This window comes from Centruroides vittatus, unplaced genomic scaffold (genome assembly GCF_030686945.1).
Source record: "Centruroides vittatus isolate TY-2023 unplaced genomic scaffold, ASM3068694v2 contig_391, whole genome shotgun sequence".
NCBI classification, from domain to species: Eukaryota; Metazoa; Arthropoda; class Arachnida; order Scorpiones; family Buthidae; genus Centruroides; species Centruroides vittatus.
Window position 1 is genome coordinate 3,671,232 of NW_027122207.1, and position 21,583 is coordinate 3,692,814.

The following is a 21,583-nucleotide window of genomic DNA, read 5'->3' on the forward strand; positions in this document are numbered from 1 at the left end:
CTGGTATTTTGGAGGATCACCTCATTGGACCTTACCTGTTGCCGTTTCATCTAACCGAAAGTAACTACTTGATCTTTCTGCAGCAAGTATTGCCACAACTTTTGGTGATGAACAGATTTCTGCATTGACGCAACGGATAATGTGATTTTAACATGATGGAGCCCTTGCCCATTTCAGCTGTAACATTCGTAACCACCTAGACGTCACATTTGGCCAACAGTGGATTGGACGTGGTGGTTCTGTGTGTTGGCCTGCTCAGTCACCAGACCCATCGTGTTTTGATTTTTATTTCTGGGGGCATATGAAAACACTGGTTTATGACATTAGGACACCCCCATTGACAATGCTGAGGAGCTGGTTGCAAGAATCGCAGTAGCTGCTGGAGAAATTCGAGATGAGCCTGGATTATTCCAGAATGTTCGGAATTCCATGCGCCATAGATGTGAGGTCTGCATTGCAGTCAGTGGAAGAAACTTTGAACACTTCTTTGACCCATGTTCCTTTTGTTTTTGTATATTAATTATTAAAACAAATATTCACTTATGGTCTTGTTCTTTATGATGTTTCTGTGTACATCACTGCTTCAGGAAAGCATTTCCGACCCTGCATTGCTATACGATTCCTAGTCGTCAGGATGTCCCCTACCTCTCTTAGAAGTTCTGAAACGTTTAACTGAGACACCCTGTATATATCACACTAACCTTATGAAGCTTTTCAATGCTTCGTAAGGTTAGTGTGATATATATATATTTGTCCAACACTTTGTTTTTAAGATGGTTGGTTCCTAGGTAGACTAGATTTTATTAATTGTCAAGTTGACTACATGGATTGATTCATTGAGATATCTTCCTTCCAATTTCATAATTATGTCTTTAAGAAAATTTGAATTGGTGTTAATGTAGTCAAGTTCATGGTTGATGCTGTTACTTTCAAGGCCTTCTAGAGTTTCTGAAATATATACAGCATCTTCAGGATTAAAAGTTTTGACAACTTGATGTACATTGTGAATATTGTCAGCATAATAGGTGACAGCAGATAGCCATGTACCCCGTGTATAGATACAATCTCTGGCAGAATAGGCACATTTGGAAGCAACTTTAAAAATTCCTGTTGTCATTTTGAACACTTCTTTGCAGTTGGCAATCAATTTATCACCAGGAAACTTGATGTAAACAGCTTCACAAATTCTGCTAAATGCATGTGCAAAACAGCCTACATAGCTCATTTTGGTATAAAAGACTTTCAGCACATTGGTTGTTTTAAGCATATAGCTAGCAGTATTAGACATGAAAAGGAGCATTCTACCACAATGTATTCCGTTTAACCATAAAATTTGTCACCATCAAGCATGCCAACTATTACATTATTAACAAGTGCATCTGTGGTTTTTATCAATAGATAACTACAAATTTTTCTTCAGTGTTCTGATTGTATTAATGATTTCATTGCACTGTTCACCAACATAGTTTTTTTGAGGAGTCAATTTGTCTGGTATGTTTTCATTTTTGTATATGTCAAGGATATTCTTAAACACATCATTGGTGAGCTTGTGAAATGGAATTTTAGTGGCAACCAGTGTTTTGCATAAGTTTTAAGAAAACTGTGGTCTTAAAACTTGATGGTCTTATCCTGATGGTCTTCTTCTTTATCTTTGCCTTTTCCCATGTTTATATGGGGTCTGCGTTTCTTTCTCTAATGTATTTCCTCCATTTCTTCCTATTAAGGGCAGCGTTTTTTTCTCTTAACTCCTCTCTGGTTCAAGTCTTCCTCCATCTTATCTTTCCAATGCAGCCTTGGTCTTCCTCTCTTCCTCCTTCCTTTCACTAACAGTTTTCCAACCCTCTTTCCAACATAATCTTCACTACTTCACTCTATGTGGCCAAACCACCTCAACCTACATTCTTGCATCTTCCTGCTCAAGGGACCCACTTTAACAGAACCTTATTTCTTATTTCTTTATACACTTATTCCTTATTTTATCTTTCCTTGACACTCCACATATCCATCTCAACATTCTCATCTCTGCCACCTTCATCTTTCTTTCTTGTGCTCTTGTGATTGCCCGTGCCTCAGCCCCATACAACATTGCAGGTCTAACAACTGATTTGTACAATTTACCTTTCAGTTTGCAGTGAACTTTCTTGTCATATAACACACTGCTTAACTTTCTCCAGTTCAACTGTCCACATTGAATTCTATGTTGCACTTCTGAGTTCAATCCTCCCCCATCTTGACAGAGGCCCCTAGATATTAAAACTCAGAACCACAGGAAGCGGCACATTTTGGATTTTAATATTTCATTCGTCCTTGCCATTCAGAATCATATAAGCTGTTTTAATTCTGCTAATCCTCATGCCCCTTTGTTCCAAAACTTTCCTCCACTCTTTTAGTTTCTTCTCAGCCTTTGTTTGGGAAGGTTTACACAGCATGATATCATTCGTAAACAGCATACTCTATGGAGACTCCACTTCACGTCACAAACCAACACGTCCATTATCAGATCAAACAGATAAGGGCTAAGGACCAATCCCTGATTAAACCAACGTTAATGGAGAACCCTTCTGTAGTGCCCATGCTTCTCTTAACTTGAGTCTCCGCTCCCTTGTATATTTTCTTGATGGGCCTTACATATTTTTCTGGAACATCATTTTCCCTCAAACATCTCCATATTTTTTGCCTTGGTCTGCAGAACATGGGTGCTCTGTGAAGCCACTTCAAGTGTTCTGTGAAAAAACTAATATACAATTAAAAATTGTTGCAAAAGAAAAATCAATACAATGTAAAGTAATTTTTGTATGGGAATGTCATTAGCAAATGCCAATGTCGTCGTCTACTAACAGAGTGTGCTTTATTTCAAAAAGATTTGCCACCACTGTTTTAAAGCTGATGTATTGTAAGTGTTCCACAGAAAAATTGTGAAAGTTTAGTGTTTTCCGACTTCAAAAAGGTTGAGAACCACTGCCCTATTATACGCCTTTTCCAGATCTATGAACATCATGTGCAAATTTTCCTGCATTTCCCTGTGCTTTTCCATCAGCTGTTTTAGAGCAAGATAGCATCAGTCAGACCCCTTTCTGGCATAAAGCCAAACTGTCCCTCTCCAATCAAAGATTCCTGCCTAATCCTTCTTTCTACAATTTTCTCCCAAATCTTCATAGTATGGGACAATAACTTTATACCTCTGTAGTTTCCACAATCCTGTACATTCCCTTTACCTTTAAAGATTGGCACAAGAATACTCTTCCTCCATTCTTCTGGGGTCTTCTCCTGCCACCAGAATTTCTTCGTAAGGTCCCAAAGGATATCAATCTCCTCCTTACCCAAACCTCTCCAAGCCTCAACTAGAATATGATCAGTGCCTACTGCTTTCCCCATCTTCATTTCCCTAAGCATCCTTTCCACTTCTTCTCTGCTAATATCTTGCACCACTCCTTCATTTGCCTCTCCATCCTCATATAAAGTTCTGGAGTTTTCTCATTCAATAAATTCCTGAAATATACTTTCCTTTTTCCTTGACCTTTTTGTAATCTCGTAATACCTTTCTTTTATCATCTTTAATCAGTTTAATAGAGGTAAAATCTTTTGATGCCTTATATCTTGCTTTTGCAATTCTCAATAACTGTCTTTCTCCATCTTTCCTTTTGAAAACTTTATAAGCCTCTTCTAAAGCCGTTTGCTTTCGCAATAGCCACTGCCTTTTTAGTCATTTTATTTGCCAAATGGTAAGTTTCTTTATCTTCAGGCCTTCCCATCAAATTTTGCCTTTTCTTTCCCTCTTTCTTTTGTTTAACTGCAGATTGTACCTCAGCATTCCACCATCAAAGTTCCTTTCCTTCTGGTGACTTCTTCCCTGAAGTTTTTCCCAAAACCTCTTCTCCAACTTTCAAAATGCAATTACTATTCGTCAGCCAGCATGCTTGCACATCATCCGGGAATTGAATTTCTTTTAATGCTTTTACCTTAAACTTTTAATTCCTCCTCTTTCAATCTCCGCCATTTAATCCTTTGTTCAATCTGGTTAACACTGTTCTTACAATGGCCCATAAAAAAGTCACAATCCATTAGAACTCTGTGTTGTTCAGCAATACTTTCTCCATTTAACACCTTACTGTTTCTTACTTCACTCAGATGTCTCCTGTGGCACAAGAAAAATCAATCTGGCTGGATCTACCTCCACTCATGTATGTAACCAGTTGATTCACTTTCTTCTGAAAGTAGATGTTAACTAATGCAAGGTCAAAAGCCACAGCATGATCGACTAGTCTTTCTTCTACACTCCAACTCCCAAGAACTCTTCTTTCTGCATTCTTCCTCTTCCCAACATGCTCATTTAAATCACTCCACAGATTAACCTCTTGTTCACAGGAACACACATTATATCTTCGTAAAGATTTGTCCAAAAGTTTGTCTTCTCTTCTTCTCCACTACCTGGCTGAGGAGCATACACACACAATTGTAATGAAAATTCCACCAAAATCCAACTTAATGCTCATAATTCTATCACACCTTCATTAAACTTTACAAACTCTGTCTTTTAGAACTTTATCAACTACAGTATCCTACATATAATGCTCTTGCAGCACTATTAAACTGCAAGGGCATTATACAGCATCATGACAATGCAAGACTGTGTGTTGCCAAAGTAACCGAAGAAAAAATAAGAGAATTGCAGTGGGAAGTTTTGCCTCATTTGCCATATTCTCCAGATTTGGCACCCTTAGATTTGTTTAGATCTTTATGGAATTATTTAGATAGAAAAAGTTGGTTGAATTGATGAAGTCAAAAATGCTATTGTAGAATATATTGTCACAAAATCAGGAATGAGGAATTTTTCAGAAGAGGAATTGAGAAATTGATAGAAGGAATTAGTGATAGAACAAAGTGGATCATATACAGTTTAACCCAATTATAACATCATTGGATGTAACAACAACCCTAATATAACATCAAACTTTTATTGGTCCCATGATTTTACTATACTAGATAATGTTAAAAAAAAACCAGTTGTAACAACATAAAATCCTGTTTTAACATCATATTTGAAGCACTCCCAAATTTACAAAATTAGATTACAAATTTTATTTAAAGAAAATACTACACGTTCAATCCTAGGGTCAGAGTCCACTTCCTAAAACGACTATGGGTGGTACTCTCACCACCTGACTTTGGTGGGGTGAGATTCACCACACTTTTAAATGACATGACGATCAGTTATTATGGTATTATGTACTCATGACAATTGGTTATTATCAGTTATTATGTACTCATTTTTAAATTACTTTATGTTAAATTGTTAAATATTCTATTATTTTTAATATAACATATATCAAATAGTTTATAAAGAAATAAAAATTGAACCATTTTTAATTGGCATACATTAGTTTAACCTTTTGTTGCTTTTTGATTCGACATTATTCTCAAAACCAGAAGTTCCGCCATTATTGAAACTTAAGACAAATACAAATTTCTTATAAAAGGTAATTTTAGAAATTTTTAATTACATTGATGTAAACTTAGACATAATAATGTAAATAAAGTTGATTTAAACATGTAGTTTGCATTTTTATACATATGATAATAAATTATCATCATCATAATAGATACAGTATTACCATTACATATTACCATTAAGAAATAATTTTACAGTAATACATATGATGTTAAATTAGAATGGATTTTATAATAGATTTTAAACACACATGGTACTTTTTATGGGATTGAAATTATGACCCTGCAGATAATGATACTCGGTTATAACGTCAAAAAATTGCCAGTCCCATGAATGACATTATAATCGGGTGAATTGTATATACAGGGTATGGTGCCAAAATCTGGAAAATTACAAGTTTTTTCCAAACCTATTTTTTATTGCAAAAACAAAAAGGTTACAAATTTTTTTTAACCACATTTTTGTAAGGCCATAAAGAATACATTTACTCAATATATCCCCCTCCTGCTTGAATGACCACCTCCATTCTTGGTCTGGAGCATGCACAGGTGCACTTTAAAGTGTCACGGTCCGTATTGGTGAATGCTGCTTCAATAGTGGCTCTGAATGATGCAACGTTTGGATGTCTGGACTTGTTCGTGACCCTTTCAACTATCCTCCATACATAGAAGTCCTCCATACATAGAAGGGTTAAATCTGGGCTGTTGGGAGGCCAGAATTCTTTTGACCAAAACATGTTGACGTTGTTTAGTGACCAATTTTGCACCAAATGACTTGTGTGGGTGGGCGCACTATCCTGCTGGAAAACATACGGCATTCCAGATGACACAGTTTCCATCCATAGCTTTACTACATTTGTCAGAACACACAAATAAACTTCTTTTGTGACATTTTCCCCTTTGTTAAAGAAATACAGTGGCATGACATTACCCTCACTGGACACAACACCTAGCATGTGAACATTTGCTAGAAATTTCATTCTTGCAATAATGTGGGACATCTTCAGGGTCATGGGTGGTGCAGTGGTCATTCCTTCAATTGATTTTTGCGTTGACAGTAAAAATTTTCTTGTCAGTAAAAAATCTGAGTCGTCCTGCAGCATTGTTTCCGAAGGAACACAAAAGCAGGTTACAGCATTCAACTCACTTTGTCCTAGCGGCTTCAGAAAGCATCTGTTTCACTTTAAATGTGTAAGACTTGTAGCAGAGGTCCTTCTTGATGATTCTATGCATAGTTTTCTCACTCACTCCAACAACCGACAACAATTTTCAGATCGAATGACCCAGATCCTCAAAAATCAGCTCCTGAGCCCATTGAATGATTTCGAGTGTCCTGGCAATGCGCTCCTTTGAGTGAGTTTTCCTCACCGATGTTGTAAAACCTTCATTGGACTTCTCCGACTCATTGTACTTTGCGATGACATCATACACAGTCGATCTCAGGTGCCCGAAGAACCAAATGATTTCTGTCGCCAAGTGCCCAGCACAAATCGTTGCTCTTCAGTTATACTCCGTACTTGGTTTCAACATTGTGACTGTTTCGAGGTTATGATGGTTTAGTACATGTGTCAAGCTATTTGAACACCAAACACATGGTATAGAATGGCAGAAATTTGAAATTGAATTTTTGTCCAGATTTTGGCACCACAAATTTTTTTGTTTTCTATCCACTCCTAGGCCATTTGACCAATTGCTACAAAACTCGGCAGTTACATTTACATACTTCTAACTTAGATAATGTTGTACATCCCAACCCAAAATATTTATTGAATTTCTATAAATCAGTTAATTTCTATCTGTATTTGATTTGCTGGTTTACATGTAGTGCCATCTACTGCCAAAAAATTTAACAAAATAATAAACTAAATATGAATTCTTATAAAAAAAAGGATATAATTTTAAAAAATATATATTATATTCACTTAATTACTGCATCAATGATATAATGCGAAATAGCCACACCATTGTCACAGTTATCAAGTGAATATAATATATCATTACTGAGACAGGTAGCACATAGCATTTGCCTGCATGGAATCATATGTTACTCTGTGAAAAGTTTGTAGTAATTATATAAGTATTTAATTTTCCAAATCTAACGACTCGGGTTTTTTTGTTTCTAAACGATGCTTTTTTAATTCTAAAAAGTGCCCTCTAGTAGCTGAGTGGATAAAACCACTCTCTGAACTCTGATATTTGGCTAATAGATTAATTGTTTGTTTATATAAGGTCCAATAGAAAAATGGACACTTATAAATAGACTGCTACCAACTTTTGAATATTTTTAAACATACAGTGGACCCTCATTATAGCGCTGCTCACTATACCGCACACTCGGTTATAGCGCGGGCAATGTTCATGATGCAATAAGCTCAAACACATTTATACAGGTCTGTGCGGCGTTAGTGAGTAGCGCATTTTACTGTTACTGCATATTGAATAATTGTGTATGTATTGAGTTCCTGCATGTATTTTGAATAGTGTTTAATTATTGTATGCATTGATGAAAAGCTTACAGTGTGAAAGGAAAGCTTGAATTATTACTAAAGTAAAGAGGTGAACCGTGTTACAGCACGTCGCTTGGTATAACGCGGGTGCTGTTTCCCGCCCGACGTGTGCATTATATTGGGGGTCACTGTATTTTCATTTCCAAGATTTCAGACACTCTTCACATATTTAAAATATGTCATACATAAAGCAGTGCACCATATTCTCAGGCATGTTAATTACATGACAAATTTTTTGCCTTAGGAATTTCAATAGTTTCTGAACAATCTTCATATACCACATTCAAAGAAATCTTGTACATGAATATTTATTTTAAAATATTCAAAAGTTAATAACTGTCTGTTTATAATTTCCCATTCTTCTGCCAGATGCTGATTTATTTTTCATTGAATTTGCAGATTTTTATTTTACTTATTTATATTTAATTTTGACTGTATATGTTGTTACTCATTGATTATTTTAGATAATACAATACTTTCTTTGATATATTTTTTCTATGATTAGATATTTATATAATAATTAATTTAAAACAAAAAGAAATAAAATTGTTTTGTTTTAATGAAAACTTTTAATGAACTTTTTTGTTTACCAAAACTTTTATCATAATTAATTATCTGATATTAAAACATAGTTCTTTATTACAATCAAAATATTTCATTATTTCAGATTCTAACCAAAACAACCAAGCAAATACTCAACCTAATACTATAGTTCCATCTCAATATAATGGAAACAAAATTACGTCTAAGGTACGAGCACATGCCTTCATTGCTCTTGGTAAGCTGTGCTTGCAGAATGAAAATTTTGCAAAAAAGTCAATTGCAGCTCTTGCAAAAGAATTAGTTTCTTCTTCTGATCCTATTATCAGAAATAATATTGTCATCATTATGGCAGATCTTAGTGTCAGATATACATTACTTGTTGATCCTTATATATCTTCAGTAACAGCATGTCTGAAGGATTCTTCACCCTTTGTACGAAAGCAAACTTTGATTCTTTTAACCCAGCTTTTACAAGAAGATTACATAAAATGGAAAGGTACTTTATTTTTTCGTATGCTAATTACTTTAATAGATGAAAACAATGAAATTCAGAATTTTGTCAGATATAGTTTGGGCCATTTGTTATTACAAAGACATCCTCATATGTTTTTTCAACATTTTGTAGAATCTATATTTTTTTATAATTGCTATACTTCTCATTCTTCCTACAACAAATTCACACAGAGGAAGGAAGAAGCAGAGTTATTTGCATTGAATGGTTCTAAAAATAAATGCAACAGGATGATATTATATAAATTTATGTTAGAAAATATGAATGATGAAGAGAGATTTAAATTGAATTTGAAATTATGTCAAGATATTTTAAGTGCTGTACCAGAGACAATTCCTTTAAATCAGGAGAGTGCAGGTCTTCTTCAGGATGCACTTTCAATTTTATGTTGCGATGAAATCAAATTAACAACACTCACATCATCTGTCCAGGATGAAGTGGAAGATGGTGATGTAGCTGCAGCTATTGTAGCTACTGCAAAAAAGACAATTATTTCACATATGGTAAAGAAGAATGTTATTGAAAATATTGTCCCTATTGTGATAGCATTAAAACATGTATTTGAAAAAGTTAAATCTCCTTTACTGAAAGATCTCATGTTGTTTTTGAGAGAATTACTGAAAGATTATAAAAATGAACTTAAAGAGATTATGGCAGCAGATAAGCAATTAGCCAAAGAAATAGAATTTGATCTTCGTAGATTTGAACAAGAAGAAGTTACTAATGTGCAACAAGAAGACAAGAACAAAGGAGAAAAATCAATAAAAGAAAAAGTTCCTCAAAAAGAATTAGGAACTGTAAAAACACCACAAAAAAATTCAGGCACACAACAGGATTATCCTGATAAAACACCTGTAAATGAAGTAATGAATAGAAGGAATAGTTCTGCATCAATTTTAAATTCTGTTAGAATAGCAAAAAAATTAGTTGAAGAAGTAGCTAAAAGAAAAAATGCAACAACAGTAATTCCTCATCAAAATGAGAAATCCAATATATTACAAAAGAGATTTCGTTCAGAATTATGTATTAAAAATCCAGTAATATCTTTGGAAAGGATAGATAAAAAAGTACTAGAACTGTCAAATTTAACCCCACGAATTTGTTTACAAAGAAATATTTTATGTCAGACACCTAAAGCTTTTAGTAAAATCAATACAAAACCAAAAACTTTATTTCAAGTTACAAGCACACCTGCAGGTGAAAAAAACAAAACCCTTCAAATGCAAAATGACATTAGTGCCATATGTGCCTCACCAAATACAACAGCTCAAGATATAAACTGTAATGATTTGTCTCACATAGATTTTACACTTTAAGAATTATCAGAAAATGTGAATGTGTTATCCAATAAAATATGTATAATAGCACTTGTATTTATACAAATTTTTTTTATTCATTTTTGTTACTCAGTTCTCTTATTTTAGTCATTTGACTTTTGTCTTTTTATATTGTGAAAATTCAAAATTTATATTTAAAGAGTTGGATAATAAGTTGGGGTTTTGTTAAAAGTGTATTAAAACATAATTTTTTATTTGTATTATAAATTGAATTTTTTCATGTAAGTCCAATAATAATTTATTTTTTAATACAATAAATGACATTTAATTTTAAAATTTATTATTTATATCTTTAAAATAAAATTTAATTCATAAAAATTACATTTAAAAATGTTTTTCAAATTAATGTTTATATCACATTTGTTTGTTAAAAAATACTTTCAAACATTAAAAAATTTTTATGGTCTAACTGATGATTTATTATTCTGATAAAAGAAGCGTTAATAACATCATCAATACACCTGTCAAACCTGTCTATAACGGAATCTGTATATAGCGAAAACCTGTCATTAATAGAAAATTTCTTCAGTTCCTTGAATTTTTTCCAAAAATTAATGTAAATAAAAATATTTGTTATTAACCGAAAATTTGTTTTAACCTATGGTGACTGCTGGGTTGAGTACTGAGGTTCCACTGTATTTGATTAGCGTGATTTCGATATACAGTACGCGGTACACATCGAGAAATTTATTAATCGCATTAATCAAGGGATACATAGAGTAGGTAACGTGTATATAGCGGAAACCTGTTTACTACGGAACAGTTGTTTGGTCCCTTGGGGTTCCGTTATAGATAGGTTTGTGTTAATATTTAAATATTATTTTAGATTCTTTTCATATTGATTTATCCACCATAGCACCGTAATAGGTTGTCAGATTATGGCACAAACTGACGTAATTATCAATATACTACGTATTTAAAATTTATATGTATATAATGTTTTATATTTTGTAAAATTAATGCTCTTAAATATGATTGTTTAGCTTAACATGATTTTCATTTATTTTTATTTAGCTATGAATTTTAAAATAAATTTTTCTATGTAACTATATATGTATGACAATTATTTATTTTGGTGAATAAATGTAGAGAATTTTTCATTAAATGTTATGATGTGTAAATTATTTTTACCATTTGAAAGTATTTGATTCTTCAGAAAAATAATAGAAAATTTTCAAATGAAATAAAGATTTTGGTAATGATTGAAGAGATAAAGTTATCAATACTAAATCATTACAGAAATATTCTGGTAGAGAGAAAAAAGGGTGAAGTTGGAAAAGATATTTCCCCAGAAAATGGACTGTATTTGTTATACACAATACAACAATTTAATTGATGCTTTTAACTTGGGATTTGACCAATATTTTAACGAATAAATTATTTTAAACTATCATTTGGTGTTAAAATTTTAGGATGAACCGTTCTTATAATCATTTTTTTAGATGACTGAGATAAAACTTATTTTTATGAATATAAGAGATGCTTCTGAAGTTAGAAATTGCATAAGCGAATTTAAGATTAGCTGCAGATAACATTTATTTAGACTCTCAAATTCATACAATCATGAAATATTACTTAAGTTTAATTTACAATATCTGCGATTATTATTATTATTATATAACATATTAAAACTAGCTGGAATCAAACAGCCCGGCTCCGCTATGACAACGACCTGACAGACCCAATCCCAATACAAAAAGGTGTCCGGCAAGGCTGCCATTCTCTCCCATTCTTTTCACATCTATTCGGAAATGATTTTCGACCGAACGCTGGCCGACAAGAATATCGGCATTAAAGTTAACGAACAATACATCAATAACTTAAGATATGCCGACGACACAGCACTAATAGCGGATTCCGAACAAGATTTACAGACCATCCTGAACGAAGTGGACACAGAAAGCCAAGCAAAGCATGGGAGCTACGAATCAACAAAAAGAAAACAATGATGATGATCAGGATTCCAAGTGAAATCACGATTAAATTAAAAAACGAAAAGTTGGAGCAAGTACACTGCTTCAAGTATCTCGGAATACTCATTGATGACCAGCTGAACCACGAGGCCGAAATTAAGAGCAGAATCGAACAAGCCAGGCAGGCATTCACCAAATGGAAAACAGTCCTTGCTGACAGAAGATTAAACATCATGCTTAAATTATCGGACATTGAAATGCTACATCTGGCCAATCCTGCTCTATGGTGTAGAAACCTGGACTCTAACATCAGCCACTACAAAAAAGCTCCAGGCCTTCGAAATGTGGCTGTACCGAAGAATGCTGAAAATCCCATGGACGGCCAAGATAACCAATGCACAGGTCCTGCAGGACATGCACATGGACCGGGACCTGATCAAAACCATCAGCAGGAAATGCTAATACCGAGGAACCACCAAAAATACCATCTACTGCCACTAGATAGTAGGTGGTATTTTTGGCGCATCTACAGAGAGTTGGGCTAAATGTAGTCGTTGTGATAAATGGGCACATGTTCTTCTCCCAATATTAAAGAAAACGACAGTTTAACCATTTAATTTGTCATTCTTGTATATAAAAATAATATCCCCATCTTACCCCATGGGTGGAGCAATATGGTGTATTTACATGTATGGATAAATACAGTATTAACACCGTTTTCTATAACTTTGTCGTAACATTATATATTGCGATTTAGTTAATTTCATGTGAGGTAATTAAAGTCAGAGCTTTCTCGGGAGAATATATATGTTGTACCGATGGTCGATTATATGCTTTTTTCAATCTTGTCGCTCGTTTTGGAGATTGCATAATACTTTTTACTATGTTAGTTGCGTATTTTTCAGATAATCTTAATTTTATTATCTCAGCAGCATGAGTAATTTCATTCAAGTTTCGATCATCAATGATTTCTTAAAGTTTTCTCATTTTTGCTCTCGGTCCAGTTTTCGAAAAATCCTTTTTGGGATATCCCAAAAAGGATTTGTGTTTGTGGCAAAGCGACATTTTCGATAATCATTGAGCCCTAAATGATTTTTTGTTGAAAAATATTCGATATTTCGATTACATCCCTTCCAGCTCAGACCAATGGAAAATAAAGAAATGATTCGACGTAATTCATTTTCCATAACTTGACTAGGATTAAATTAAACTTTTCTTTAATGTAGTCGCGATAATATTTTGTAATTCGGATCATTTTATCTTTTTCTTTTTCAAAAAGTTCTCTCCTATAAGCCTGATGATAGATACATCTAAACGTTTTTAGCCGTTTGCAAGGCTAAAAACGCTTAGGCTATTGTTAATAAGTATGTCCGCGGCCACTCGCGAACTTTTCCATTGCCCTATTTGTTTTATTAGTTACGGCAACGCAACACTTGAGCGATGACAATTTTTATATATTTTTAACAACTTTGCTTATGGCCGTTTTGGTTTTAGGTATTGAAACTGAACAATATTCAAAAACGAAAATGCGACAATAGAAATAGAATTTTTGCGGAACTTAACATCTGTATACGTAAAAGGTAATATAAGAAAAACCTGTTACAGGCATGAAAGATTTGGCGATTGTTTTCTTTTTCTATTCTACTTTCATTATTTTGTTGTTCGTTATAAATATTAAGATAAGGCACATTCTTCTATGTAATTCTGGGAAAGATTATGATAATTATGGATAACAATTATTCTTATTTTTATTTATACGCAATGACATGTGCGAAGAAACTAGTATAGTAAATGCTTTTCGCATTATTTTAATAATAATAAATAGCAAATCACTAATGTTTATAGGACAATATGAAAGTAAGTCTTTGTTATTAATTAAAAATAAGGATTTAAAACTTTCAAGAATTTGCTTGATCAAATAATAATAGCGATAATAGTTTTACTCTAATTTTTTTTAAAATACATAATTATATATTTGCTGAATTTTAGTATATTTCAGCTTTTGTTTTCTTACTTTTACTTTAATAACTGTTGTGTTTCTGGAGATTAGTGTGCAGACATACGTCAAATTAACATAAGCCGACCGTCGACGTCTGTAGTATGCCAAACCGTGGGAACTTTTACGCGATGACTGATGTCAGATCCTGCTTCACAACTAATTTGCATATGTAAATTAGTTTTGAACTATTCTGAATTGTCATATTTACTGAAATATTTCGAAATTTGCATATATATACATACATACAATATAGGATTATAAGTGAAATGCGTACATATCACGTATATATTTAATTTGTATTTATATATTAGTATTATATATAATTTAAAATTTTGAAAATTTGACCCAGAATTTCTGAAATTTAGATGATGACTCCCACCCTGAATTTCCCCGAAAATATTTCTATCAACAACTTTAAAAATAATCAGATTTATATGCGTCTTTTAATTCTTAAATATTTGAGAATTAAAAAAACCGAATTTAAGATGATAACACTTATAAAAATATAATAAATCTTTTACGCGAATTTACTACTAAATTTTAATGAGTTTATAAAAATAAAATTTCGAAAAAAATTAATGAAGTTTTCTGCTATTTGAAAAAGTCGGAAGGCTTTAAAATAACGAAAAGGTAGTTTTAAATGAATGAAACTGGAATGAAGAAAGTGGCTGTCCTTCGTCGGTGTCGTTACGTTTTTATTTATTTATTTTTTTGTATTTCCGGTAGCTTCGCAATTCTTCCTGTTATATTGCTATTGTCCTTATGGAATGAATGGTAATTATAAAAGTTTCTTTTCTTGTGTTTGGATCTCGATGGAGAGAGAAAAATTGTGGAGCCGTGAGTTTGAGAAGCTAGAAGTGAAAATAAATCCAATTAATTAAATGACTACACGGACCGTTGTACCACGTTTGAGCCGTTGTATTTTTCGTTCGGCAGAGGATTGCTTAGAATCAGCGGAATTTTTAAAAATAATTTTTTACATTTAATTAAATGTAAAATTGTATGAAATTATAGAAATAGTGAACATACAATACAGAATGAAAGTTTGAAATTTTAGGTCGATATTTAGTTTTGCCTCCTCATTATTACTTATATTTTTCGGTTAATGTTACCTTAGGATCCAAAATGGCGGCCGGGGAAATTTTTCCCTACTTCGGAGACTGCGACGGGAAAAAATTTTTCCCTAGAGTCGAGACGTCGACGACGTGGGGATTTTTTCCCCGTTCGGTTTCTACCCTGCATTCGACGTTGCCGAGCATCCTGTAACCTCGAAACAGAGACTGTAGTGTGTAAATTTTCGACGGTAGAGGGAGCCTTTTCGTGACGTCGTGCGAGAGTAAAATCGGCGGGAAATTCGTAGGGGTGTTACGAACGAATATGCAAATGCATGATCTGCGACGTGAATTCTGTTCATTTGTGAGCAATTTTATGCAAATCGACTAGTTTCCTGTTGGAATCGTTTACTGCTGTGTTGCGACGAATTACGTATTGGATTAATTGCTGTGTTTTTTTTTTCGTAACGATATTTCATTTGCACACAAATTGCTATCTGTGAATATGTATTGTTATTAATTCCTCCAGTATTAGTATTTTTCTTTCTGTTTTTACAATTTAATCATAAAAGTTAGAGAACCAAGTAATCAGAAATTAAGGAAAGACCGTGTTTTTATCCTCTCCTTACCTCCCCGCGTTTAGTTTATTGCCAATTGTTCGATAATGACTAGTTTTGCCGATTTGAGTTGCAACGACGAATTTTGGTCGCGATGCACTTCCCGTGATTTCTACAAGTAAATGGAAGACGACTTTTCGGAGCTTGGTTTGCCTCCCCGTATCGATAACGCATCGAATTTTGCTGTAAAATTAAGCATACAGCCGACCTAGTCCATTTGAATTCGTTGCGATGAAGATAAGAAATGCTTCATATGTCAGGTGAACGACAGATCAGAAAACACTGTGAATTGGATCGTTTGTAAATACGTGAATTCCGGCAGTACGATAATAACGGACTAATGGAAAGGATATATGCACATTGACGACATAGAAGGAGTAGCGGTCGAACATAGAACAGTCAACCATTCGAAAAATTCCGTCGACCCCCAAACAGGAGATCATACTCAGAATATCGAACAATCGAAAAGTGAGTAAAAAACTCCTCTTTTTGTTGTTTTTTATTGTTTATTTCGGTTAAAAAATCCGCGGAGTCTGCAGAGAAATTCAAGATGGCGTCCGGAACCGCGGCCATCTTGAATTGCGGGGAAAATTTTTTCCCCGTGGCAGTCTCCGAAGTAGGGAAAAATTTCCCCGGCCGCCATTTTGGATCCTAAGGTAACATTAACCTATTTTTCTTTCTTCAGTTTTATCGACGAATTGTAAAATATAATTATTGCATTTAAAAAATATTTCTAAATAATTTCGACAATTTATCACAAAAATTATTCATTTTACTGTATTGTTTCACAAGAAATTAATTTTCAAAAGTTATTTACAATTTAAATTTTTAATTAAAAAAATTACTTATGAATTATTTAGGTACGAATTATCTTACAAAGTAATTGAAAATAGTAAAAATAAACAAACTAATTGTATTATATTTATCATCCTGTTTCAAAGAGCACTAAGATGTAGATAAAACAGCATAGGTGATGAGACTACTTAGAGTTTACTGTAAGTTTAATAGATTAACTCGTATCTGTCAAATGAATTATGTATGAACAAAATGCGTAGTTTATCCTTCATTGGTGAATAATTTGATCTGGAATATTTCGCGTGGTGAATAATTTGATCTGGAATATAATGTTTCGCGTTATTAGTTAATCAATTAACAATAGTTTAATACGATAAATCCAAGCTTCGATTCAAACGATTATTTTTTAAAAGTTATACACATTTGAAGAAGAATCACCGAATAACATCGTTAAGTCATATTAATTCGTTAAAACATGTAACTCGCGAAAAAACCACAAAAAAATTAAATACATCAATAAATTTTTATCTAACTAACTACTGGTATTTGTTTTCAAGTTGTGTCTCCCCCTGGAAGACGTTTTATTTTGACATTCTAAGTTATTTTATTTTGATTTATTATAAATCAAAAACAATTTATTTATATTACTGAAAATTTCTTAATCGAAATTCTTCCGAAAAATCTTAAAAGAGAGGGACGAAAAGAGGAACTTTCGAGAAAATCTCCCACTGAAGATCGACAATAAGATATTAGCGAGGTTGAGGCCGAAGTTTTCAACGCGTAAACGTGTACGTCGAATGTTCAGCGTCGCTTTCCTGTAAGCCTAGAAGTTTGACAATGGCGTTTGGAAAGTCAGTGGAATCGTGCTCGACATTACAAACACCATTGTCAAACTTCTAGGCTTACAGGAAAGCGACGCTGAACGTCCGACGTACACGTTTTCGCGTTTAAAACTTCGGCCGCAACCTCGCTATTATTTGTTAGTTTCGAACGTTGAATGTTAAGACACATGCCTCATGCATTACGTCGAAATTTCTATAACAAAATGTTTATCATTTAAAATTTTTCAGTTAAAATAGTAAAAAGTGTGGTCCCGCTTTTTAATAATTCGACATTTGTAAAAATGAATTCTTTCAAAAGAAATATTTTGAATAGTTCGTATAGAAATTTGTATTATTTATTTTCGACTATTCAATGAATTTCTTCGTACTGCCTGTGAATAATCTTTATATTAGAAGTTTAATTCCATTAATTACATCGACTTTTTAAATATTATTTAGTTATGCTTTCAATAAAAAAATTCCCCTTTTACTTTCTCTCGAATAATCTTCGAATCTATCTTTAGTTTGATAAATGTTTGTACAGTAGAGAGTCGTTAATCCGAATCGCCGGTTATCCGAACGATTTTCAGTCGGACTGTGTCGTGCTGAATCGAACGTTTTTAATACTAGATTTACTTCTAAAGTATAATTTTCATGTTTTTATATTTTTCAATAAATTTATTTTGTTTGTACAAAATAAAGAAATAATTTTTAACGATATAATAGCCTCGATTATTATTATAAAAATTTTCGTTAGGCTTAAAATCGACGAAAATCCAACACGAAGCGACACGCAACGGAGAAAAATTTGAACATCGGACAGATTAATATATTTTTTCGTACATAATCCGTTATCCGAACAACCCCAGTCCCCAATTTATTCGGATTAACGACTCTCTACTGTATTTTACATTCGTCTTTTATTTTAAAACTTTTCACACTATTAATTATTATAAAATGGCAAAAAGCTTGAGTTTTATATTAAAAAAAAGTTGTAAGTGCTAATGTCCAATGACGTTTTGTTCGCATAAGAATGTCTTTGCGTGCGATTTGTCTTTGATCTTTTGTCCTGTGAACTTTTTCTGTTTGCGTTTCTGTCCGGCCAAGATATTTATCATTTCTTTTTTTGACTCTATCCTGCGGATATTAGGTTTTTAAGGAGTGTGATGAGGGACGGAGTCCAACATATCCGGGACAGACCACCTCCGAAAACTTCAAGTGGTTTTTCGACTCGTTTGAATACATTCTCGGGTTCCCCCGTTGCCAGATAACAGGAAATTCAGAGAAATAGCCATCTTGTTTTCCTCAGACCGATGGAGCGACTTTTTTGAAATACCGTCAGCTGTGCTTAATTGTTTTTGACTGCATCGTAATGCATGCTCGACGTTCGAATACATCCGAACAGTAGATAGCCTATACTAAAAATTTTGAACACAGTGAGATCTTTTCCATAGGATATATGATAGAAAATTTAAAGTAGTCAGGTGGCATTACCTGGCGTGTAGTCGCACCACAGTTGTAATCATTTACATACTGTACGTTACCTGTCTGAGACAACATTATGTTGAGTTTTGTAGCAAACGTACACTTTAACTGGGTGCATAACTTTTTTCAATGAAAGTACTTGATTATTTTCAAGAATGATTTAGAATTACGATGTTCTTCCGTCCCTTCAATTTTCACGAAAATTTCTGAGCTTGGGTCTATTAAGAATTAAGATGTTTTCTTAACTTAATAAATATTTACAATTAGAGATTTATCAAGATTGGAGACATACAACAGTTTTCATATAGGGATTAAACTGTAGGAAATATTAAGACATCCGTAATACAATAATCTTATATGCAATTTTTTCGATGATATTGGGAAGAACTCTTTCACGTACGAGTAATTTCCAACTAATAAAGGCACTAAAGCTTGACAGTGCACAAACTATTGGCCTAATGGAATATGAAGTTATTCTCTAATCCCAATTTCTATACATTACTTTTAAATTTTCTTTTAAAATATTTAAATAATAATATCTGTTCTTTGTGCTATCGATGAATTTTAACGTTCCAACTCCATCAGCTTCCACACATCCCCCACACCACATTACCATTTCTCCATATTTAACAGTGGCACTTGTATTCTTAGCTTGACATTCTGTGTTAGGTTTTTGCCACACATATTCTCATCCATCAGAGCCAAATATATAATATATGAAATATATCACTTAAGAGATATTTTAAAGTGAGAGTTTGAGAAAAAAATCTACTTTTACGCAATTTTTTGGCACGCATTTTGTAAACAGGTTTGTTTTCTGTTTTATCATGTTTATATACAATGCTCATTGTTTAGAAAAGTGTATATATTCATAAACAACATATCAAGAAATTGTACGCTGGAATGTGCCGAGCGGTAAAGGTGGCAGCCTACCGCTGTGGGGGACCCGGGATCGAATCCGAACGGGTCGAATAATCCCAGGAATTTTTCGGGGGGTGGTCCGTTCGGATATGTCGGGCCCCGTCCCTCACCACCCGGTCGCCCCATTGTGGGCCTGGCCGAACCCATAATGGGCCTACTAAAAGAGGCCCTCTTAGTGCCCACAGGGCGGTTTTATCATGTTTATATACAATGCTCATTGTTTAGAAAAGTGTATATATTCATAAACAACATATCAAGAAATTTATTAAACACAAAAAAATGGAAGTAACGAACAATATCAAGGTCTTGTGGAACATTTAAAATATTTTTAACTGCTGTACGCAGACTTTTTTGAGTCACTGTATACAGTAAATAAACGCGCTTATCAGCTACCATCTTATTCTGATAACAATTGTCTCTATTTGCACACGTTGGCTATCCTCGTTTCGAAAACGGAAGGTGAGAACCGAATTCGTTAAGCGAAACTAAATCGGTTTTCGCATTCCGCTTTCGCTAGCGAAGTCTGTGTGAACTAAGCTTTAAGTATAATTACTTTGCGTACTTCGTTCTAATAATCATTTATTACGTAATGAAGTACAGTTTACATAAAGTATTGGGTTAATGTTACCTATGGTTCCAAGATGGCGGCACTTCCGGAAATCTTGAATCGGTGCGGAGTGCTGTAGTGAAGATAGAGGGAGCAGACTGTTAATGTAATGACGAAAATTGAACTATGACAAACATGACGTATTAAGAGTTTGCAAAGTAATATGCAAATTTGTAAGGCAAGGCCGTAAATACGTAGTTTGTCACGGATTTACGCAAAGTATACAGTTGCAAATCGAATTTGACAGTGTTGCGTTGTAGGTATATTGGATTATTCGAAAAATTTCAGATCATTTTTTTTTTTTTGATTTATTTGTTAAATTGGTAAATATATTTTTATAAACTATAGTGTTCTAATATAAGTTTTAAGTCTAATCTTAAATATTTGTAAAATTTATTCATTCTAGATTGTTGTTAATACCGTGAAAATGAGTTTAGTAGACTTAAATTCTGATGTGTTTTGGTCAGGATGTATTACTCGTAAATTCTATCAACTAATGGAAAATGAATATTTGGAATTTGGGTTGGAACATGATATTGATAATGCATTCAAATTTGCGGTGAAATTAGGAATTCAACAAATAGAAACAGTATGTAAATCGTATGATGATAAACGCAAATTGTGCTATCGAAGTGATCGAAAATCTTATTTTCTAAGATGTAGCAAATGTGGAACTAAGTATTCAGCTTTTGAGGGAACATTTAAGAGCAAATTTGACAATATATCTTGGGGGTGTGTTCTGTCGTTCATTTGGCACTATCTTTGTCTCGAATGCACTGCTACTAATTCTACAATTGCTGCAGGTATATCTAAAAAGGCAAGCGTCAAATCATATAAGATTAGTCATGCTTATAGCATTGAGTAGTATGACTTCTTTTAAAATAGGAGGTACAAACAAAACTGTTGAAATAGATGAAACTGTTATCTGCAAACGAAAGTACGAAAAAGGTCGTTTATTGAAATCGGCGGTTAATGTTACCTTAGGTAGCCAAGATGGCGGCTCGTCCAGCAAGGAAATAGTGGGACG

At 33.4% G+C, this 21,583-nt stretch overlaps 1 protein-coding gene across 1 annotated transcript in view; it reads left to right on the plus strand.

Moving 5' to 3' along the window:
• Positions 1–10,569, plus strand: part of LOC136975909 (condensin-2 complex subunit D3-L-like) — a 46,767-nt gene extending 36,198 nt beyond the window's left edge. Inside the window, exon 6 of the mRNA XM_067271073.1 lies at positions 8,623–10,569. Coding sequence (XP_067127174.1) covers positions 8,623–10,325 — 1,703 coding nt within the window. The 3' untranslated portion in view covers positions 10,326–10,569. The remainder of the gene's footprint in view (positions 1–8,622) is intronic.
• The last annotated feature ends 11,014 nt before the right edge of the window (positions 10,570–21,583 follow it).